The sequence below is a fragment of the Microtus pennsylvanicus genome, chromosome 5 (assembly GCF_037038515.1).
Source record: "Microtus pennsylvanicus isolate mMicPen1 chromosome 5, mMicPen1.hap1, whole genome shotgun sequence".
Taxonomy (NCBI): domain Eukaryota; kingdom Metazoa; phylum Chordata; class Mammalia; order Rodentia; family Cricetidae; genus Microtus; species Microtus pennsylvanicus.
Genome location: NC_134583.1, coordinates 122,514,226 through 122,535,684, shown reverse-complemented (window position 1 = coordinate 122,535,684; position 21,459 = coordinate 122,514,226). Strand labels below are relative to the sequence as shown.

The window sequence follows — 21,459 nt, the reverse complement described above, 5'->3', positions numbered from 1 at the left end:
ATAAATCTTCTGAGGCTGAAAGGCAAGCTCCTACTCGAACCAGTAGATAAGAAAAGAAACACGATGCCTGCATCCGGGATCTCTAGCAGGTGACTCCGCCCCTCCTGAGAGCCTCCGGGCTGCCTGCTTCCACTGCTCACGCGCTATCTGCAGCCGCACCCTCGAGTTTCACTCAACTTTCACCCAATCTCGACTTGTGCAACCGCTATCGTATAGATTCTGTGACACGGGCACTGCGGTGGGGCTCTGGATCTTAAGGTGTTGTTAAGCTGCTCAGCTCAGACACGTCCCATTTATCTAGTGACGAGTCAGTGGGCTTTAGGTTTTCACTCATAAATGAGATTCACACATGATTTAAGATATGTCAGTCTGAGAGCATACTTTAAGGAGCTCCTGGGTTAAGTCTTTTGAAAAAAAATTCCCCCATAAATGCCTTAAAATGTTGTAGTTGTGGGGCTTGCCTCTGTTAACACGGTTTTGTTCAAAAAGAGAAAACTGATGTAAAGGTGAATGGGCAATTTCTTTTTTTAAAAAAAGAGATTAAACTGAGAAAGAGAGGGAACGTTAGCTCCCTGGGTGGAGGGTGGAAGCCTTAGTTCCAGCTCCTGCCAGGATAGTTTACAGGAGGATCATGGTATCTCCTGCATGGCATTTGCTACAACTCTGAGGACCGAAGGGCTCTCCCATAATTGACGGAAGCTCAGCCACAGACCCCAGGCTGAGAATGCTGCCTTCCTTGTCGGGACAAGTTTGAGCTGTGACGACCGTTGCAGGTGAAAGGTTAAGGCAGGCTGTTCCTGCAGACGCCTTTATTTTTCCCCCTTAGTTTCTGAAATCATTCCCTCCAAGCCAGAGTGTGGTTCCTTTGTTTCAAGGGTCCACAGGCCCTAGAACCAGAGTCCACTAGAGATGGGGGAGGAGGTGGTGCTGAGGAAAAGCCCTATGGCACTCCCTCTCGCATCTGGAGGGGTCCCCCCAGTTTGTAGCATTTACTTCCTGTTCATCCTCTGGTACTTTCGTTGAAGAATCGCCTGGCAGCAACTGCTGACCTCCTGTCCAAAGTCAGCTGCCAGTGGCACAGAGCCGTGGAGGAAATGCTGTGTCCTGGCTTCTCTCACTTCCTTCCTTCCTGAAGCTGCTCCAGACTTCATGTTCTGACACCTCCCGTCCTTCCACATGGAGGAAAGCACACTTGTCTGTGTTATCAGAAAGACATGCGCTGTTGCTTGTGATGGTGAACACTTCTCTCTGCAGGCCCTGACATCTTTAAAGTGCATTCCCCAGAGGTCATATTTTCTGGAGAATTCAGTTATAAAACTAGGGAAATCTCAATATCTTCATAAAGCATACCCAGAAAGGCAGGAGAAACAGCAGACTCTGCTGCCTTTCAGTCAAGGAGACCTCTTCAGAGAATTTGTTCTGGATGTAGATGGTGTCACTGCACTTTCTGAGAGAATAGACTTGCTAAGTTCTGAGGGAGAATAAGGGCGGGCCCAGGCACTAGTATTTTTTTTTAAGTGTTTTGTTGTTGATGTTTTTTTAAATTTTGTGTGTTTAGTGTGTTGCTGGCTTGTGTGTATATGTACCACGTGCACGTGTGCCACCTCTGGAAGCCAGAAGAGGGCATTGGATCTCCTGGAACTGGAGTTATAGGCAGCTGTGATCCACCATGTGGCTGCTGGGAACCAAACCTGGGTCCTTCTGCAAGAACAGCAAATGCTCTTAACTGCTGAACCATCTCTCCAGCTCCCTAATATGGTTTTTAAACTTTCTAAACTGATGTCCTTGACATCTCTCTCTCTCTTTCCTATACTCTTGGCTTCCCTTTTTTTTTTCAATGCATAAAGCTCTAGGCATCTTTTGGGTCTGTGTCACCTGGGGCTCAGTAGAAGCAGAGAACTTACTGTAGGCCAAGTTTTTCATCAGGCCCACTGGTCAGCTCTGTCCTGCCAGCTGGTCCCAAATAACTACACAGAGACTTAATTATAAATACTCTACTGATAGCTTAGGCTTGTTACTAACTAGCTTTTACATCTTAAATTAAGCCATATTTTATCCCTGTTCTACCATGTGCTCGGTACCTTATCTCAGCACAGCATGTTCATCTCCCCCTTCATCTGCATGTACTCGAGATTCCCAGGACTCCACCCTTCTTCCTTACAACGTTCTCTCTGCCCCCCAAATCCTCCCCAGTCCTCAGCCAGTGAGCTCTTTATTAGTCAGTGAGAGTCACACATAGTTTCAGTGTACAAAAGGATTGTTCCGTAATAGCATACTCCATCTGATAATTTGAGGAGTTCAACTTAGAACGGACAGGTGTAGGGAAAATAACAAAGGATTATACCTTCCACCAAGGCTAATAGGGCAGAGGGATGGGATCATCACTTGACTGGGGCAGGAGTTCTGTTTGGAGAGGGTCTCATGGCTGTAGCCTTTCATGGGGCAACATCACCACCTCATTCCAGCAGGGAGGGGACCAGCTTCTGCCTCTGCCTTTAGATTCCTGCTAACCCAGTGGTTGAAGCCAGCAAGAATCTAGAGGCAAGCGCCTGAATTTGGAGCTTGAGGTTGTCTTGGGGCCTAGAGTAGGCTCGAGGCCAGAACTGGGAGGACAGATGTTCTGTGTCCACAGTGTGTCCCAGGTCTAGACCTTTACCCAGAGGCTGTGCGGGAATTACTCATTAAGCTGATTGATATCAGTATCTATTGGGGTGAAAGTTTACAGCTCATGAGCTCAGATTTTTAACAGATTGTTCAGGATTGTGGATATAGTGTTTATATGTTGCTTATTAAAAATAATGTCTCCCAGGCTTTCTTCTACATTCAGTCATGTTTTATACTATGTTAGGCATGTTGGTTTTTTATTGTGGTAAATGAATATAACATAAGTGTTACCATTTTGAACCCGTGAAGTGTACAGTTTGTATCATTAGTTCTCTCACATCCATCCCTGGAACTTGCTCGTTCTCCCAAACTGAACAGCTTTGCCCACTTAACACTGGCTCCCTGGCCATTCCCGTGCTCTCCCGGCCCCGGACACTGCTGTTCTTCCTGTCTCTGTGCTCTGGCTGATCTGAGTACTTCAACTAAGTGGAATCCTGAATGTGTTTGTCCCTGTGTCTGGCCTATTTCACTTAGTATAATGTCTTCAGGTTTCATCCCTGCTGTGGTATGTGCTGCTATTTTTTTTTCCTTTTTAAGAAGGTTGAATATTTTGTTTATCTATCTTCTGATGAACACTTGGATTACATGACATGCTGTAAAGTCCTACTTGTGAATAGTTTCATTATTTTTATAGCTTTAAGTTTCATATGTTCAGGGCTGGAGAGATGGCTCAGTGGGTAAGAGCACTAGCTGCTCTTGCAGAGGACCTGGGTTCACTTCCCAGCACACATGGCAGCTCACAACCATTTGTAACTCTAGTCCCAGGGAATTCACTTTCTCTGGACTCTGCAGCCACTAGGAATACACATGGTGCATAGATATACATGCAAGCAAAACATCCACACGTAGAAAATAAAGGTATGTGCAGTCTTCAAGATGATTACAAACTAAGTCTGTGGAGTGGAAATATAGAAGATGGAGGTGGCCTTAAGTATAAGACAGGGACACCATTTGGAGGAAATAGGGATGGGAAGTATTTAAATATGTGGAGACATGTAACCTGCTATGCATAAAAGAAGTGACATGTAAACATGGGAACGAGTCTAGACACGAGAATCCAACCAAGGCCCCACACTCTTCTACTGAGCCACACCCTGTCTCCAGTTGGACTATTCGGATTGGATAGGACTACTAAGTACCGTGCGCAAGGTGGAGAAAAGTCTAAAAAAATTAAATGAGGACAAGCAAGGGCCCTGTTTTGTTTGTTTGTTTGTTCATTTCTGAGACAGGTCTCTTTGTATCCCTAGCTGTACTAGAACTCATTACGTAGATCAGTCTGACCTTGAACTCACAGAGATCTGCCTGCCCCTGCCCGAGTGCTGGGTTTAAAGGTGTGCACCACCACACTTGGTCCAAATTTACTTATGTGTATGTATGTATGTTTACATTCACACATGCATGCATACATTCTCATAAGTGTCTGTAGAGGCCAGGAGAGCATGTTGGATTCCCTGGATCTGGAATTGCAGGGGCTGCAAACCTCCTGACAGGGGAGCTGGGAATCTAACTTTGGTCTGCTGTAAGAGCAGCAGGTGGTCTCAACTGCTGAGCCATTTCTCCAGCCCCCAGATAAGTTTAAAGACATATAACTAAAGGAGCTTCTCTCCTGACTGCCATGGTCATTAATGTGTTCTGTTCCCCTTCGAGCGGGGACTGTGGTCCATAGCCTTTGAGCAGGTTTATGGTCCAAAGCTGTCCTTGAATTCATGATGCCTGTGCTGTATTTTGAATCACCAAGATTAGCATCCTTAGAACATGTTTGGGGAGGGGCGGCCGTGGGAGGGGCTAAACTAAGCTTTTTGGGTTCAGGACTCGCCCATTTCCCACACAGTTTGGATGTTCTTGGAATGACATTTGAGCAAAACTAAATTAGGAGGCACTGACCCATAATAAATGTTAAAATAGCCATAGGAGGCAGAGCTCAGTAAAGTGTTTGTCATACAAGCAGGAGGACCCAAGTTCAGATCCTCAACAACCACATAGAAAACCAGGGCGCTGCCAGGGTGCTGGCATGCACCTGTAACCCTAACGCTTGGGGAGAGGATGGTCTCGCCAAATCAGTGAGCTCTAGGTTCAGTGAGAAACCTTGTCAGAGAAGAGGTCAGCAAGATGGCTTAGTAGGGGAGGGTGTGCATCCTGATGACCTGAGTTTGATCCCCAGGACCTATATGATCAAAGGAGAGAACTGATTCCTGCAAGTTGTCCTCTGACCTCCAGTGTGCTCTGTGTCATGCATACATATGTATCACATGTACCACACATACATGCAAACATACATAATAAATAATATGTGAAAAAACACTAAAAATTAGAATACCTGACCTCAACCTCTTGTCTCCAGCACACATACACATGCACATGTACATATGCATTTGCACACATGCACACATACACACACTCTGACACACGGATGAATATATACACCTGGATACACAGACACACATGGACACACACACGGGGAGACACACATGGATGGACACACATAAACATGGACGAATGGACAGATGGATATACACACGGACATGCACAATCACTGCAGACTTAAGACATACCCTCTCCCTAAACAGATAAGGTTGTTTCCTTCTGAGCTACTGCTTAGGTTTTGTAGAGTTTACTATTCTCAGCAGGGAAGCTGCTCTGGTTCAGGTTAGATCGCTTACTTCAACAGGGAGGAGTCTAAACGCTGCTGTCAGGCCCATCCTGGTCAGAGGAGCACTGTTGGAAGAAATGTGTTAAAGGCTGTCCCGTGGCTGGTTCTCCTTCTGGAGCCAAATTTTTGTCTTGCCTGGGAATTGAATTTGATTGACTCTGTTTGGCTAGATAAATATTTGTTGACAGTTTTAATAAATTATAGAAGATGGAGAGACTTTAAATTCTAAATAACTAATGTAAAAATGATATTTAGGAAAAAAATTAATCACTGACATTTTAGTGGGCAGAAAATAATTATAATTTTGGCCAAGGGGGAAAAGTCCTTAATTTAAGAAAATAAACAAATTGATAAACAAATATAGAGCTGGGTATGGTGGCATATGCCTGTAACTGGGAAGACCAAGGCAAATGGATTGCCATGAGTTCAAGACCAGCCTAAGCTACCAAGTAAGAGCTTGATGTATCTAAAAAAGAGATAATAAAACTTTTAAAAATTAAAAATAACAGCAATGAATTATGGTTAAGACATGTATGCCCAAGTGGTGGGCATTTCTTTGATGTTTTCCTTTTGCAATCTATGAAAATATCAGCTGATGACTGGATAAGGGGCTAGAATCTGTGATAAAGTCCCTGGGGTCAGATGTCATGCTACAATTACGGTGGTGAGCATAAAATTCTGTCTATTTCCACGCTTAACAATTTCCCCGACAATGTTGATGAAACCAAGGAGGAAAGTGATGGTCCAGTGGGTTTGAAGGAAAGATTGCTGTGATCTAAGATCAGCAATGTTTTCAGTAAGACCATGAGCCTAGCAGCCCCGGGCTTGAGCTCTGCCTCTGGGTTAGCTGTTTGCTAGCTGTCGAATTTGGGTGGATTGCTAAGGTGTGGTGCCGGGATTTGAGCCTTGCTGCCCACAGTGCAATGATTGGTGCAGGCTCCTGGCACATATGGCGTGGTGGGTTCTCAGAGAGTAGCTGTTCTTAGTGTCCTTTAGGCTGTTCAGAGCCAAGAAGTTGGGTTACTCACGCCACTCCTGAGTCAAACTCAGACAAACTGGAGACTGAAGCTGTTTATGCCTGAGATGGTTGGTTTACCTTTAGGTGGGCAGAACTGTGGCTCAGATATGAGTATTTCAGATATTTCCACCAGGTCCACCAGTCACTTAAGCTTTCCCACACTGGCATTGCTGCAGATCCTCAGGCAAAGACACAAGCTCTTCCTTCACAGACTTCCCCTTCCTAAAGGGTTTGGAGAATCACCTTTCCCAGGATCTTTATATTTGACACACAGAGCACCTCTTCAGAGGAGGAAACAGGTGTTCACCAGTAGAAAGGGGTGGCGTCCAGCATCTTTTGGATGTCCCTGACACCATGCTGTATTGGACAGTAATTTCCCCAGCTTTCCCACAGCCCATCTGTCCTGTAGTTTCTTCTGTGAACTTCCATCTGGAGTTGGAACAGCTTACAGAAGCCACTAATGATTAAGCTCTGAAGTGTACCCTTGGGTTTCTATAATGGCCCCAGCACGGATGGCGACCGGTGCTTCTCAGAGTGTGTACAGGGCAGGGCAACTCCAGATGAGTCCATCACCTGCATAAAGTGGGGGACATCGACCCCACCTTTGCACACATGAATCATGGAGGCTGTGACTCTTGCACCCTTCCAGGGTGTGTGTCTCTTGGGATTACACACTCATTCCAGCAGAGTGGGAGGTCGGTTAGTAAAGACTTTATTGAACCAGGTTCTCTGCGAGTGAGTCATTTTCCGGCAGCGTGACAAGGTGCCAGGAAGAACGCCTAACTCCTTCAGCTTGCAGGACTAAAGTGCAAGGAATCCCTGGGTCTGAGGCTGTGTCCTAACAGTTCAGTGAGCAAGCTGCACAATCACTTGGACACTGAGAGCTTTGAGAAAATGTATCGGAAAATTATGTCCATCTTGATCCAACCCTGAGGACTTATTTTAATAACGTAGATGGTTAAGAGATTTGTCAAATGCTTGGTTTTCTGTTTTGGAAAAAATTCTTAGACACTACCCTTGTGCAGAAGTCTGACATCTGGTGACTTCAGATGCTTGGAAGACAGCCAGAAATGAGAAAGGGGTCTCAGAGCACGTGAGAACTGTAGGGAGCCTCCAGTGCCAATGTGCGTCCTTTACCTCTGCAGGAGTCAGCCTGCCTTCTAGAGTTGACCTACTTTTGTTTTTCTGGGGACTTTTAGCAATGTTGATGCTATGGGTTGTAAACAGCGAACTAGAAAGTGGATTGAATTGGATATGGTGGCACCTTTAGTCCCAACATTTGGGAGGCAGAAGCAGGTGGATCTCTGTATGTTCAAGGCCAGCCTTGTCTACATAGCAAGTTCCAGCATGGGCGACACAGTAAGATTCTGTCTCAAAAAAAAAATTAAAATTAAAAAAGAATGAAAAAACTGATTGGAGGGTGAGGTGGCTGAAAAGATAATTTGCTGGTTCAGAGCACTGGCTGCTCTTCTGGAGAACCCAGTGTCAGTTCCCAGCACCACATGGCTGCTCACAACCGTCTGTAACCCCAGTTCCAGGGGATCCAACATCCTCTTCTAGTAGGTGCCAGACACACATATAGGCAAAACACCCATATGCGTAAAATAAAAATAGATAAATCTATTTAAAAAAATGAAACCAATGAAGGAGATGAGCTGAAAGCAGAGCAGGCTGGCACCGCAGGAGGAAGGCCTGGGGGCTTGTAACCGCCGAGGACAGCGGCTGTGGTAAGTCAGCAGAGGGCTGTATGGCTGCAGGTATGAACTTGCTTCTGGAAGTCCGAGTAAGCCATGTTCATTTGGTGCCTTCTTTGGGAGATGTCAGAAAGACTCAGACAAGATCTGACTGCATAGTCCAGGCTGATCTAGGTCTCAAAGTTCTCCAGTCTCAGCCTCCTGAGTTCTGGGATTCATGGGCATGTACCATCACACTCCACCCCATGTGCTTGTTCTTAAACATGGTCAAAGTTAAATTAACCATGTTGAAATAGGACGTATTGAAGTGTCTATCTGCTTGAAGACAGTACATTCTTTGGTGATCAGTGGCACAGATTTGAACTTGTCGTTAATTGTGGAAGTGACTTATAGTAGACACTAATGTTTATTGAGAAGCTACTGTGCCCGTCATGTCCTTGGCACATTCGTACAGCGAGGCTTTGGTGACAGACGTTTGAACTCCCATTCTGTCCCTGACTTCCAGTGTGGCCTTAGAATTTATCACTTCTTTGAACCTGTTCCTCATCTGCCCAATGGGAACCGATGACACACGTCATTGTGAGGACTCATTGATGTGGAACACGGTACAGTGCGTGGCATGAGGAAGCACTGTGTAGATGTTGTCACTGATCTTTATCACTGTAGTCATCCTCATGACGATCACTGTGAGCGTATTAATATCTTCATCTCTCAGGTCATGGAAACGGAAGGCCTGAGAGTAAGTGATGTGTGCAGCAAAGTAGTAAAGCTGGGGTTTGAATGCCGCCCTCCGTCACGGCAGAAGCTGGGGTTTGAATGCCGCCCTCCGTCACGGCAGAAGCCTGGTATTTTACGTGCACACTATGCTATCTCTTCGAAGTATATTTATATAAATACTAGATTTGGGTTTTGGTTTGTTTGGTTTTCTTTTTTGTCTGTTTGTTTTAAACAGGTCCTCACTAAGTAGCCCTGGCTTACCTAGAGCTCATCATATAGAGCAGTCTGATATCCAGCTCACAGAGACCTGCTTGTCTCTCTGCCCCTGGAGTGCTGGAGTTAGGCACAGCTAATTAGATGGTTTTAATAGATGCTCAGTAGTAGAACACTTGTGTGGGATGCGTGAGGCCCCGGGTTCTATGCAAAGCACCATGGAAGGGAAAGCGAAAGCAGAAATCCTGTGGTGTAAGGGGGCGAGGAGTGCAGGGGCCACTTCTCCTTTTACTGTGGCCCCAGTCATCTCATTACTGAAAAAATCCCAGTGATACAGGAATAAGCTACTTTGACCAAATGTGTAATGTTTAATTATCGAGCATGGTTAAAAAAATCAATATGCTGAGGCATTTATTAGATACTTCCTTCGTTCTTTTCACACCAGTGAAAGTCATAAACCACAGTTATAGCTGTCTTACTTTCTTTCCATTAGGCATTTGGTTCTTTTTAAATATTTATATATACTTATTTACTTCGTGTGTGTGTGTGTGAACCATGTATATGTGGTTGCCCTCAGAGGCCAGAAGAGGATTTTGTTTGGATTCCCATGAGCTAGAATTATAGGCAGTTGTGAGTCACCTGACATGGATGCTGGCAACCAAACTCGTGTCCCCTAGAAAAGCAGTAAGGACTCTTAACTGCTGAGCTCTCCCTCCAGCCCCTGCTTCTCTCTCCTGTCATAGGTCCTGGGAATCAAACTCTGTCAGGCTTGGAGACAGTCACCTTTATCAGCTGAGCCCCCTCACTGGCCTGTCTTGGTGCTTTTCGATGAGGCTACTCATATGTGAGAAGAAAAATAATCTCCACCTTCAGCAACACTGAATGAGTCTTTGAGGAGCCTGGAGAGCTGGGGCTGCCCCTGTGCAGCCCCTGGGAAGGCATTTGGGGAATGTCGGTCTGATCGTGGCTGAGCCTTTCCGAGTGAACACACACATACATCTCGTGTCCTTATTTTCTAGTGTGTAGACACATTCTTAGCTCTCCAGCCCCATACACCAGGGCAATGGACCCCTCATGCATTGCAGTGTAGTCCCACAACAGTGCAGGTTGGACCACAGGCGTCTCCAAACCAGAATCAAATGCTTGATCTGCTGGTACTAAATGTCCCCTAGAGACACCATCTCTGGCCCTTTCTCATTCTTTTCATTGACTTCCTTCTGTTTTTCTGTGGGTTTTAAATCTTGGTGTACAAGTCCTATCCCTGCTGCACTGTGTCCTTGGACAAATTAGATTATCTAACTGGGTAGAGTGCCAGCATCCTGGTCTCACAATTGTGGGAAATAGATGATATGCTGTGTGTAATGTAAAGTCTGTGGGTTTTAAATACTATATTTTGTTTTTGTTTTTTTTTAAATACTATATTTTGAAAGTACTGCATTGTCTAGAACTTTAATCGTGGTAAAATGTCAGTAGCCTCACCTCCCTCTCGCGGCACTTTAAGGCCTGCCTTCCCAATCTTTTATCTCTACGGTCTGAGTCAGTTGTTAGTGTTTTGTTGTTTGTTTCCAATTCTAGACTCACACTGAGAGGAAGCTAATTAAAATAATGAGGAAATCATTATTTTTAAAGGAACAACTTTAGATTTTATATATTTTCTATCGTGTTTATATTTTCTTCATAATTTGAGTTTTAGGTTTTTAAGAAACAGGTTTCTGGTGCGTCTGAAATATCTGTGTTTTCTCATGCTTTGGGCTTCCAGGTTGTGCAGTATGGAGGCTGGCTCTGTGGTCCGAGCCATCTTTGACTTCTGCCCTAGCGTCTCAGAGGAACTGCCGCTCTTCGTGGGAGATGTCATTGAGGTGTTGGCCGTGGTGGATGAGTTTTGGCTTCTGGGAAAGAAGGAAGATGTTACAGGTAAGAGATACTCCTTCCACACACGGCCCCTCGTTTCTTTGCATATTAAAGGTAAAGCCAAATGGGAAGCCCAAGTGAGTAACTGCCCTTCTGCCATGTCTTCCTTCTGTGCTCACCATTGCTCTGGCCTGTGAGGAGAGTTTCTACCATTGCCCATCTCTCCGTATTGATTCCTTGTGGAGGCTGGATGGGTGGGCACTTCTGCCCCAGCCTAGGTTTTCTACCTGCCTTTCCTTTCCCTTCCCAATGCTCTGTCTTCCATGTCCAGTGCTCTTATTCCCCTCCTCAAATCGTACCTTATACCTCTCTTCGGAACACTTGCCCTTTACCATCGCTCTTGGCAGCAGGCTTGCCTTGGTGAGCGGGATGTAAGTATGCTCCACCTCATTCCTCCTTCAACAGCTCCTGCTCCATCTTCCATTCTCTTCAGGCAAGTCCTTCCTAGATCTGCATTGGGAACAGTTAATTAAAGCCACCCTCTGTCCTGGATGTTTCTGTCTCGCACGTTTGTGCTTCTGGCTATCCTCCTTCTGTTTCTGAGATTTCTGTTGCCATGATTTCTTCCATTAACTACCCTGAGGCATGGCAGACCTTTCATGACACATCACACAGTTAGACTCAGTTAGTCCTTAATTTACACGTGTTTGTGTGCATGTGGCTTGGAGGGTGTGGTGTAGTTCTGAGTAGGTGCTCGGAACGGAACGCTTACCAATTTTGGGGAATTCACAGACTATAGTCTAGTAGAAGTGATGTTTCTGGTCAGAGATAAAACTGGGGAGGGGGTGTTCGCAGAGAGGATTGCTTGCTCAGTGGCCCTGACATGTGCGTGAACACAGGAGCACTGAGGAAGCATGGATAGGGCACCAAGTGGCTGCGAGGTCCAGAGGACAAAGTGTGTGAAGTAAGAAGTTGAGGAGGCCAGAAACTGTGGTGCTTTTGACATCATCAGAGCTGTGTCTTTTTTTTTTTTTTTTTTTTTTTTTTTTTTTTTTTTTTTTTTTTTTTTGGTTTTTCGAGACAGGGTTTCTCTGTAGCTTTGGAGCCTGTCCTGGCACTCGCTCTGTAGACCAGGCTGGTCTTGAACTCACAGAGATCCACCTGCCCCTGCCTCCCAAGTGCTGAGATTAAAGGCATGCGCCACCACCGCCCAGCCAGAGCTGTGTCTTATAAATGCTGCTGCTGTTATTTTAAGAATGATTGGATGGGGGCCTGGAGAGATGGCTGGGTGGTTAAAGAGACTGTCTGCCCTTCCAGAGGTTCTGGGTTCGATTCCTAGCATCATATAGCAACAACAGTCTAACTCTAGTTTCAGAGGAGCCGATGCCCTCTTCTGGCCTGCACATGGTGTACAGACAAACATGCAGACAAAACACACACACACAATAAAGCAATAATTAAAAAGAATGATAGGCTGGGCCCTGGTGGCGTATGCCTTTAATCCCAGCACTTGGGAGGCAGAGGCAGGTCTGGAGATGTGTGGGCAGATTTGGGAAACATCTGTTGTTCTCCTCCAGCTGTCAGGCCCTGTCTTCCTACACCACCTCTAAAACTCTACCCATCTCAGACTGAACTGCTCTGCTTCATAAAAATCTTGTGTTCAAGCTGGGCAGTGGTGGTGGCACATGCCTTTAATCCCAGCACTTGGGAGACAGACACAGGCAGATCTCGGTGAGTTTGAGGCCAGCCTGGTCTAAGAGTGAGTTCCAGGACAGGCTCCAAAGCTACAGAGAAACCTTATCTCAAAAAACCAACCAACCAAACAAACAAACAAAACAAAAAAACAAAAACAAACAAACAAAAAAACCCACCTGTGTTCCTCCCAGCCAACTTCCATGGCCTAGTGCATAGCTGGTGTGATTTGGGTTTCAGGATTCCATTATCTTTTTTGTCTAAGTAGATTTGCAGATCTCTGAAGACCTAGACAACCCACTCACATTTCCCTCTTCAGTGAACCTGCTAGAGTGCCAGTGGTTAACGCTTACTTAGGTACTGTGTGTATGTGGAGAGCACAGGACAGAGGATTCATTTCTCTCCTTGTACCATAGGGACCTGGGAGTCTGACTCAGGTTGTCAAGCATGGCAGCAGTGCCTTTACCCGCTGAACCCTCTCACTGGCCCAATAACTGCTTTTAAATTGTATTCTCTGTCCTCTGTATACATCTCGTTCTGTGCTATGCACTTCTATAGTAAATTCTCTAATTATTAGCATTGGGTCAATCTTAATTCAGAATTGGTAAATGAACTCAGAAAGAAGCTGTCATTGTACACAAACAGAGAGAAAATTTAATATTAAAAGAGCACTCAGTGTTTAACATGTGTGCGTCTGTCTTTCAGGACAGTTTCCCAGCAGTTTTGTGGAGGTTGTGACGATCCCCAGTCTGAAGGAGGGGGAGAGTCTGTTTGTTTGCACCTGTGAATTCACATCTCGGGAGCTGAACAGTCTTTCTCTCCATCGAGGTAAGAGCGCATCAGAAATCCAAGAATCTTGAGCCAGGGTCTTTAGAGATGTTTTCATTGGAGAGTCCTCTCTGAAGTCTGCACCACTGATGGAATGCGGCTGAGAGCGAGGCCTTGTGTTAGTAGGACTTGATCATTTTCATGGGATTTTCTCAGGTATTCTTTTATTGATTTAGATTACTTGTAATTTTTTTGAGACAGGTTCTTACTGTATATACCTGACTGGCTTGGAACTTCATATATAGGTCAGGCTGGCCTCAAACTCACAGAGGTGATCCACCTGCCTCTGTCTCCCCAGTGCTGTGGACACTTTAGACAGTGCTAATCTCTTCTCCAGAAAGTCTACCTTGTATGATTTTGCTGACAACATTGCTACTTACTAATATGCAATAGGGAAGCAGTAACTTTGATGTGACCACCGAGACACGCAAGACCGCCCCATTTCCGTGCCTCCGTCGGGCAGTGTAAAAGTTCTTGTGAGAACCAGTTTAAAAGGGACCGGTTTAAACAGATGGCGCTAGCCCATCCCCAGGATACTCGGCCCTAACAGGCACGGACTTCCAAAGATGGATAGGAAATCATTTCCACAGGTCCACCTGGTTAAGCCCACTCCCTTCTACATAAACACAGAGGTGGACCAATAGTGCTGTAGCCTGAGGCTTGTGACCCACCCAGTTTTGTGATGTCCTAGTCAACATATCACAATAGAGCTTACAAGTTGTGTTGTTTGTATTTTAACTGTTCTTTTAGTATGATGCTGAAGACACAAGCTTAATTCTTACACACACACATAAACACACACATGCACGCACACACGCACACATGCACACATGGTGGGGAACACCAGACCTAGCAAACTTCTGTAGCCCCTAGTCAGTGAGAGGAAAAGAATATTGGATTTTTTTTTTCTGGATGTTCATCCTTAAGACCTGTCTTGGGAGTTTCATGCATGTTAGTCTTTGCCTTTCCCTCTGGTTTGTAGACTTCTTGCTATCCAGGGTTGGGAAGACAGTGCAACTAGACTGGAGCTTATAGCAGGATCTTTGTCCTCACTCACAGCTGTCTCAAGGTGGTCTCGAGCCCAGGGCAGGCCTCCCCAGGTAGGAGGGGAGAAGGACAAGAGCCTGTCGGTGTCTCTGCGAGCCACACACAGGATGTGAGCAGCGTGGCCACTTGTTTGTTTCAGTGTTGGAGGCTGAACCTGGCTGGGAGCACAGTAGACACAGAAGCAATCTTCATTGAGCCACATCTCCAGGGTAGCTGTTAGGACCAATGAGGTTATAATGTAAACCAGGCAGGAGAGGCACTCTGAAGTTCCCGAGGCCCTGCTGTGCCTTCCCTTCTGCGAAGCTGGTTTGGGCCGATGTTTCCCCAGAGAGTCTACCTGGAAGTGGAGTCATCAGTAATTCTTCCAGCAGGTGTCACCCTTCCCCCCTTTCCTGAAGCTACCTAATTGGTTTGGACTGTTCTTTGTGTTATGGGTTCAGAAACAAATCTGTCTTCTAGAAGAGTCAGAATTAGTGTCTGGAGTCACCAACTATCAAAGAAAAGAGAGAGAGAGAAACAAAAAGTGAAGAGAAAGTGGGAAAGGAAGGAAGAAAAGGAAAAGAATATGGCAAGGGAAAGACAAAAAGATGAGGAGATTAAGAGCAAGCAAGAAAGGACTGTATATTATGGGATGTCACCCATCATCCTCGTATAGCACATAGTGCTGTTATAGGCTTTTGTAGACATAGGCTGTCTACACCTAGCACTTCTAGGCAACCTCCTCTCAAAAGGCCAATAGCATAAATGATAATTTATAAATAAGTCTCTGATCTTTATCAGTTGACGCACAAGTACCTTAAATTTCAATGCCATGGGATGAAGTGTTAGTATAAGGAACCAAAAGAAAATACATGATCTGCACAAAGCACAGTCCCCCGGGGCCGCTAGTGCCAGGAGTGGAGTCAAGCGGGGAGTGAACCCTGCAGAGCCAGACCACTCGTATCAGAGTCTAACAAGACCTGCATTCCTTCCTGTAATCTCACTTCCAATCCACTTCCTGTTCGAAGAAAAATTCCATCCAAAGAAACAAGCAGTATGGCTGGGAGTAGTCACATTTGACCCCGAGGGTCACCGCAGTTTCTTCTTTCCTGTTCCCAATCCTGGCCCCACCATTCCAGGAATTCTTTATGTTGGTGTTTCTGAAGTCTAGAACTGCTAAAGAATAACTCAGGACTCCAGGGAGATAGCTTGCTTGACTATTTAAAACAAGAGATTTTTTGATAACAAAAACCAGAGAAACCACAACAACAGACCCACCCCAGGGACAGTTAGGCCTATAAAATAAAGGTAGTCACCAAGTAAGGGAAGAAACAAATAACAAAATCAAAAAATGCGGGGGGGGGGGGGGTTGAATCAGAGTGCCATGGAATTTGTGTGTGTCTTGTTTTGTCCTGAGAACTCCTTTATGGTCGATGAATAAGCAGCAGAGCTACGGTCTGTCCGGAAACAAAGCCCATCAAAACCGCTGTTGGAATAGACAGGAAAACAAGCCCTATTGTCCAGTTCGCGAGCGCTGGCCAGACCGACAGCACTGTCATTCTGCAGCCTGACGTGAACGAGGCATTTCAGAGCGAGCGGAGTGGGACTTATGGCATGCTTTGATTTTCCTATTCACCAAGAGGCCCATTGTGTCTGAGCAGTCATGTCTTCCCTCTGTGGTCTGGATGGCAGGCCTTGAGCCACTGGGGGAGGGGGCACTTGTCATTCTCAGGACCCAAAGCTTTGGCTAGTGCATGTGGGTTCAGAAGTTAAGGACTACAGGAATATGGGAGCATTGTTAGGTGTCTCTAAATAAAACTCTAAGTGCAATAAAGTCAAGTCAAGAAATATATGGTGTGTCTGCCACTAAGTCTAAAATGGTATGTTATGTGCTATGCACTGTGCCAACATACAAATGCCAGGACTGAAGAGAGAAATGGAATTCTTTGGTTCTTTGGTAGCTGATGTGAGCTCCTAAGATTTTTCTAAGGAAACCTTCTAAGGTTTCAGATGGAGAGAGAGGAGAAATTGTTGTTTTTTACTCTTTTACTCTTTGAGGGGCCCACCACCCAGCTCCCAAATAAATACACGGAGACATCTTGTGAATGCCTGGCCTTAGCTTGGCTTGTTTCTAGCCAGCTTTTCTAACTTCAATTATCCCCCCCACACACACACCTTTTGCCGCTGGGCTTTTCCCTTTCCTTACTTCTGTGAATCTTCCCTTCACTCTTACTCCATGGCTGGCTGCGCGGCTGGCCCCTGAGGTCCTCCTCCTCTCTGCAGTTTTCCTTTCATTTATCCTCTCTGCCTGCCAACCCTGCCTATCCTTGCTCCTGCCTTGCTATAAACAACCATCAGGTGTTTTAGACAGGCAAAGAATTACAACTTCACAGAGTTAAACAAATACAACATAAACAAAAGCAACACACCTTAAAATAATATTCCGCAAGAAGGAATAGTAAAGATTTGGAGTTGGGCAGGATGTGGTGGTACATCTTAATACGAGCACTTAGAAGGCTGAGGCTGGAGGGTTGCAAGTTTGAAGCCAGTCTGAGATACATCGTGAGACCCTGTCTCAAAAGCAAACAAAGTGAAAAAAAAAAAGAAAGGAAAAAGAAAATTCCCTTGTGTGAGATTTCCCAGGATCTCATAGGTGAGATCATGATGGATGGTTGGAGAACAGAGAGGTTGTGACTGGATAAAATTGAGCACAAGCTTGAATGAAGAGAAAACAAATGGCCTATTGTTAAAGGCCATTTAACTTCTGAGTGTATGCAGAACAAGCATGTTGTACTGAACTCAGACAATAAGAAAGGGATTGTTCCCAGCACATGGGAGTCTGAGGCAGGAGAATTGTGCCAAGTTTCAGGCCAGCCTGTGTTCCGGAGTGAGACCCTATCTCAGAAAACAGAGAAGGATTACTAGGAAAGAACTTGGTGAGCAGCAGGCCATCGTGCCTCGTGACTGGAGTTTTAGCAAGAGGATGCAGTAAAATTGGCACATTTATAATCATTTGATGGGCTGGAAGAAAAATGTTCGGGGTAAAATTCTAAAGGAAAGACAGTGGGAATTAAATTTTGCTAGGGTATTAGCAAAGAGAGAAGTAATAAATGGAAGAAATGTTTTGGAAAAGGAAATTAGAGGGAACAAGGAAGTTATCAATGTAGCCAATTTTAGATACAGGAGAATATGAATTTGGGAGCTGAAGCTAAAGAACAATCATTATTAACAAATGGATACTGAGTGTTCACTCTGCAAAAGGCAAGATCTCAGAGATCTTAAGATACAGAAGAGACATGCACCCATCCCTAAATCACTTGCATGCACTTGGGAAGATAGGGCACACAATCTTTTTAAAAGTCAGGCACCAGGCCGAGAAGTTGAGTGCTGAGTGCTCTTGCAGAGGACCCAGGTTCTGTTCCCAGTGCCTACACAGTGACCCACGACCACCTAGAATTCTAGTTCCAAGGGATCTGACTCCCTCTTCTGTTCTCAGGCCTGGTGCATAGACATACCTGCAGGCAAACACCACTACATACAAAATAAAAGTAATCAAGAACATAATAGATAGCCCTTCTCCAATGCATTTGCCTGGAAACCATGCGCTGCTGTCTCTTCCTTACTATTTGCCCCCGTTCTGTATCCCTCAAGCGGCTCTGCTCAGGAGAGTGGGACCCCTGCACAGACCTGGGTGGGGAGAGCTAAAAGCAAGATTAAAATTAGTAATCCACAAAATGAATATCCATAATTATATAATCAAGCATTTGTTATAAAGCAATTGATTGTGGAACTATGGAATGTGTTTTTAAACTGTGCTGAATCTAAACACTAAGACCAATGTGACTTTTTGGTTTATATTTTGTGACGATAACCCGAAGTACTGGTTATTTGCGGCAACAAAAGAGCAGGTCCCTGGAATTCTTTTTAAGATCTATAGGGCCAGCGAGGTGGCTGAGCAGGTGAAGGTACTTCCTGCCAAGCCCAACCTCCTAATTCTGTCTTCAGGCCTCACGTGGTAGGAGGAGAACATCTTCATGAGCATACATGCAAGCCTAGCTCAGGCCGAGGCATGAGAACTGTAGTGGAAGCCTGGGCTGCACAGTACAGTCCTGTCTGTTGGCCATAGTGTTATTCCCTGGGGTTCTGGTCAAAGCTCTGACTTCTGCTTCTTTCCTAGGAGACCTGGTGGTTCTCGATGGCGCTCCGACTGCAGGATGGCTGCAGGGCCGAAGCTGTTGGGGTGCCCGGGGCTTCTTCCCATCGTCCTGTGTTCGTGAGCTGTGTCTGTCCTCTCAGAGCCGACAGTGGCACTCACAGAGTACATCGCTTCAGATTCCAGAATACTCCATGGGACAAGCACGGGCCCTCATGGGGCTGTCTGCCCAGCTGGACGAGGAACTGGACTTCAGGGAAGGAGATCTGATTACCATTATCGGAGTTCCTGAGCCAGGCTGGTTTGAGGGAGAGCTGGAGGGGCGGAGAGGCATTTTCCCAGAAGGCTTTGTAGAGCTTTTGGGGCCCTTGAGGACTGTGGATGAGTCGGTAAATTCTGGAGGTGGAGACAGCTGCCTTGCTAATGGTGATGTGGACATCTCTACGGAAGAAACAGAAAGTGGGGCCGACGAGGATGACCGCCCTTCGGGGACCTATGGACTTGCCCTCTACAGATTCCAAGCTCTGGAGCCCAATGAGTTGGATTTCGAGGTTGGGGATAAAATCCAGATTCTGGGAACCTTGGAGGATGGATGGCTTGAAGGACGTTTGAAGGGCAGGACAGGTATCTTTCCCCACCGCTTTGTGAAGCTTTGTCCTGGCACCAGGACAGAGGAAACCGTGGTTCTGCCCCCGGAAGACAGTCTCCCTAAGAACTCTGAAAACCCTGTGGACGGGTTGGAGACCTCAGTGGTGGAGGAGGCACAACTCGAACCACAGGAGACAGGAGCAGACAGGCCTGACTGGGGTCTGTCTGAACAAACCCCAGCTCGCCTAGGTCATGGGGTCCCTGCTGGTGTTATAAATAAGAACTCTGGCCAGGGTGATGATGCCTCAGGAAGCTGCCCAGGTGTGGATCTTGATAGGCCTCTTATTAAAGACCCTTCCACACCTGACCCCTCAGAGATAGTCAATGGCATTTATTCCCAGCCTCGGGGACCTTTTCACCCCCAAATGCAGAAAAGTCAGTTTTCTTCTCCAGCAGGAGAGAGCTGCCAGAGCTCAGACCCATTCTCTGAGTTTGTCCCTCCTGAAGCCAGGACTAGGGACTACTCTAGCCTGCCTCCCCAAAGAACATATGCCCAGGGTAGGTCCCTCCAGAAGCCAGCACCCCCACTCCACAGGGCCTCCTCCCTCGTGGCCTCTAGGATAGCCAAACCTAGCTACTTAAGCCCTCGGGCTCTAGCCAGCTGTGCTCAGAAGCATCAACCATCTGCAGAAAATGCCTTCAGCCTCTATTCCGCACCAGAGAGACCAGAGAGGAGGCCTGGGCCACCAGACAAGGGGTCCGCCACAGAAGTAACCACAGCATCACAGGGGGACAGCATTGACCTGGATTCCAAGTTGACCCAGCAGCTGATCGAGTTTGAGAAGAGCCTGGCCGAGCCCAGAACAGAGTCAGATAAAATCGTCCGCCGCTTTTCAATCATGAACTTTAACTCTGAGAAGGATATTGTCAGAGGTTCCTCAAAGTCGGCGCCATCACAGGATCCCCCAGAGAAGAGAAAGGCCCTGAGGCCACCCCCACCCAGACCCTGTACCCCGACGCCCACTTCTTCCCACTTGCTGGTTGATCAGAGCTCCAAACCAGCACCCACTTTGGCTGTGCGGCCCTCCCGCCCAGCTCCCCTGCCTCCTTCTGCACAGCAGAGGATGAACTCAGCCTCCCCCAAGCCCACCTTCTGTGCCAGTTGGGAGGCCCCAGAGAAGGAGGGCCCTGAGCACGTGGAGCAGAGCCCAGCCCAGACTTCTCCGTGCCCCTCTGTGCTGGTGAGGATTCAGGACGTGGAACACGACTTGGACATGTACACCAGGGCTCAGGAGGAGCTGACCTTGATGTTGGAGGACAAGCAGGATGAGTCTCTGAGGGCAGAGACTTTGGAGAATCTCAAGTTCTATGAGAGCACCATTCAGAGTCTGAGCCTGGAGCTCCAGCAGCTAAGAGGTAAGTGACAGGAAACAGTGTGACCCTGGTTCCTGAACCGAGGCTCAGGGAGGGCCTCGTGATGTCAAAAACATCCTGATTCACACAGCGATTTATGGTCTCGTCACCCAGTTCCTCATTCTGCATCTGTGACCACTATGTCCCCTGACTTCACTTACTGCTCACATAGAGAAGCCGTGTGTAGTTTTGACACAGCACCCCTCTCTGCCACTGTGGCATTCACACTGCATTGCAGATAGGAAGTCCCTAAATGAGACTTTTTAAACTGATGTCTTCCAGGCCAAGTTTCCTGAGAAAATGAAAACTCGTATCTTTGTGACCAGGGGCCGTATGTCAGCAGTGATATCCCGTCTTTCTTACTTGTAGCATTTGTTGTTACCATGCGTTCACAGTCTTCACAGCCCTCATGGAGGTACACATAGGGATTGTTCAGATGGCCACGTCACAGAGGGAGGAACTAAGACCGAGCCGTTAAGTAACTTGCCGAGAGCTGAGGTTCTAAGCTGGTGTTTTCACTAATAGAGCTGTTTGCTTCCCACCTTGTACATTCAAAAATGTATTTTCTGTGGCTAGTGTCCGAAGATGTGTGTGTGCATGGGGCATGCAAAGGTCTATGTGTAGGTATGCATGCATATGTGTGTACGTGTGTATGGGTCAGAGTCAACTTTAGGTACTGTTCCTCAACTGCTGTCCCCTTGTTTTTTGAGATAGGGTCTTTCATTGGCCTAGAGTTTGGTTCCCAACCTTCTTAATGCTATGACCCTTTAATACAGTTCCTCGTGCTGTGGTGATCCCAGCCATAACATGTTTTTTGTTGTTACTTCATAATTGTAATTTTGCTGTTGTTAGGAATTGTAATGTAAATATCTGATATGCAACCCCACAGGGGTTGCAACCTACAGGCTGGGAGCCACTGGCCTAGAGTTTGCCAGTTAGACTAGGCTGGCCG

The 21,459-nt window shown here is 46.3% G+C and overlaps 1 protein-coding gene and 1 long non-coding RNA gene across 6 annotated transcripts in view; one reads left to right on the top strand and one right to left on the bottom strand.

Annotated features, from left to right (window-relative positions):
• Positions 1 to 21,459, top strand: part of Dnmbp (dynamin binding protein) — a 96,591-nt gene that overhangs the window by 19,533 nt on the left and 55,599 nt on the right. For all 5 annotated transcript variants that reach the window (XM_075974155.1, XM_075974152.1, XM_075974157.1 and 2 more), the window contains 3 exons: positions 10,716 to 10,870; positions 13,205 to 13,327; positions 18,531 to 20,510. In XM_075974155.1, the coding sequence (XP_075830270.1) occupies positions 10,726 to 10,870; positions 13,205 to 13,327; positions 18,531 to 20,510 (2,248 nt within the window). In that variant the 5' untranslated portion in view covers positions 10,716 to 10,725. The remainder of the gene's footprint in view (positions 1 to 10,715; positions 10,871 to 13,204; positions 13,328 to 18,530; positions 20,511 to 21,459) is intronic.
• Positions 10,762 to 20,332, bottom strand: LOC142850499 (uncharacterized). Its single transcript, XR_012910700.1, has 3 exons — positions 20,245 to 20,332; positions 11,167 to 11,317; positions 10,762 to 10,845 (listed from the first exon to the last, which is right to left on the bottom strand). It is a non-coding gene; the product is annotated as an uncharacterized LOC142850499 (long non-coding RNA).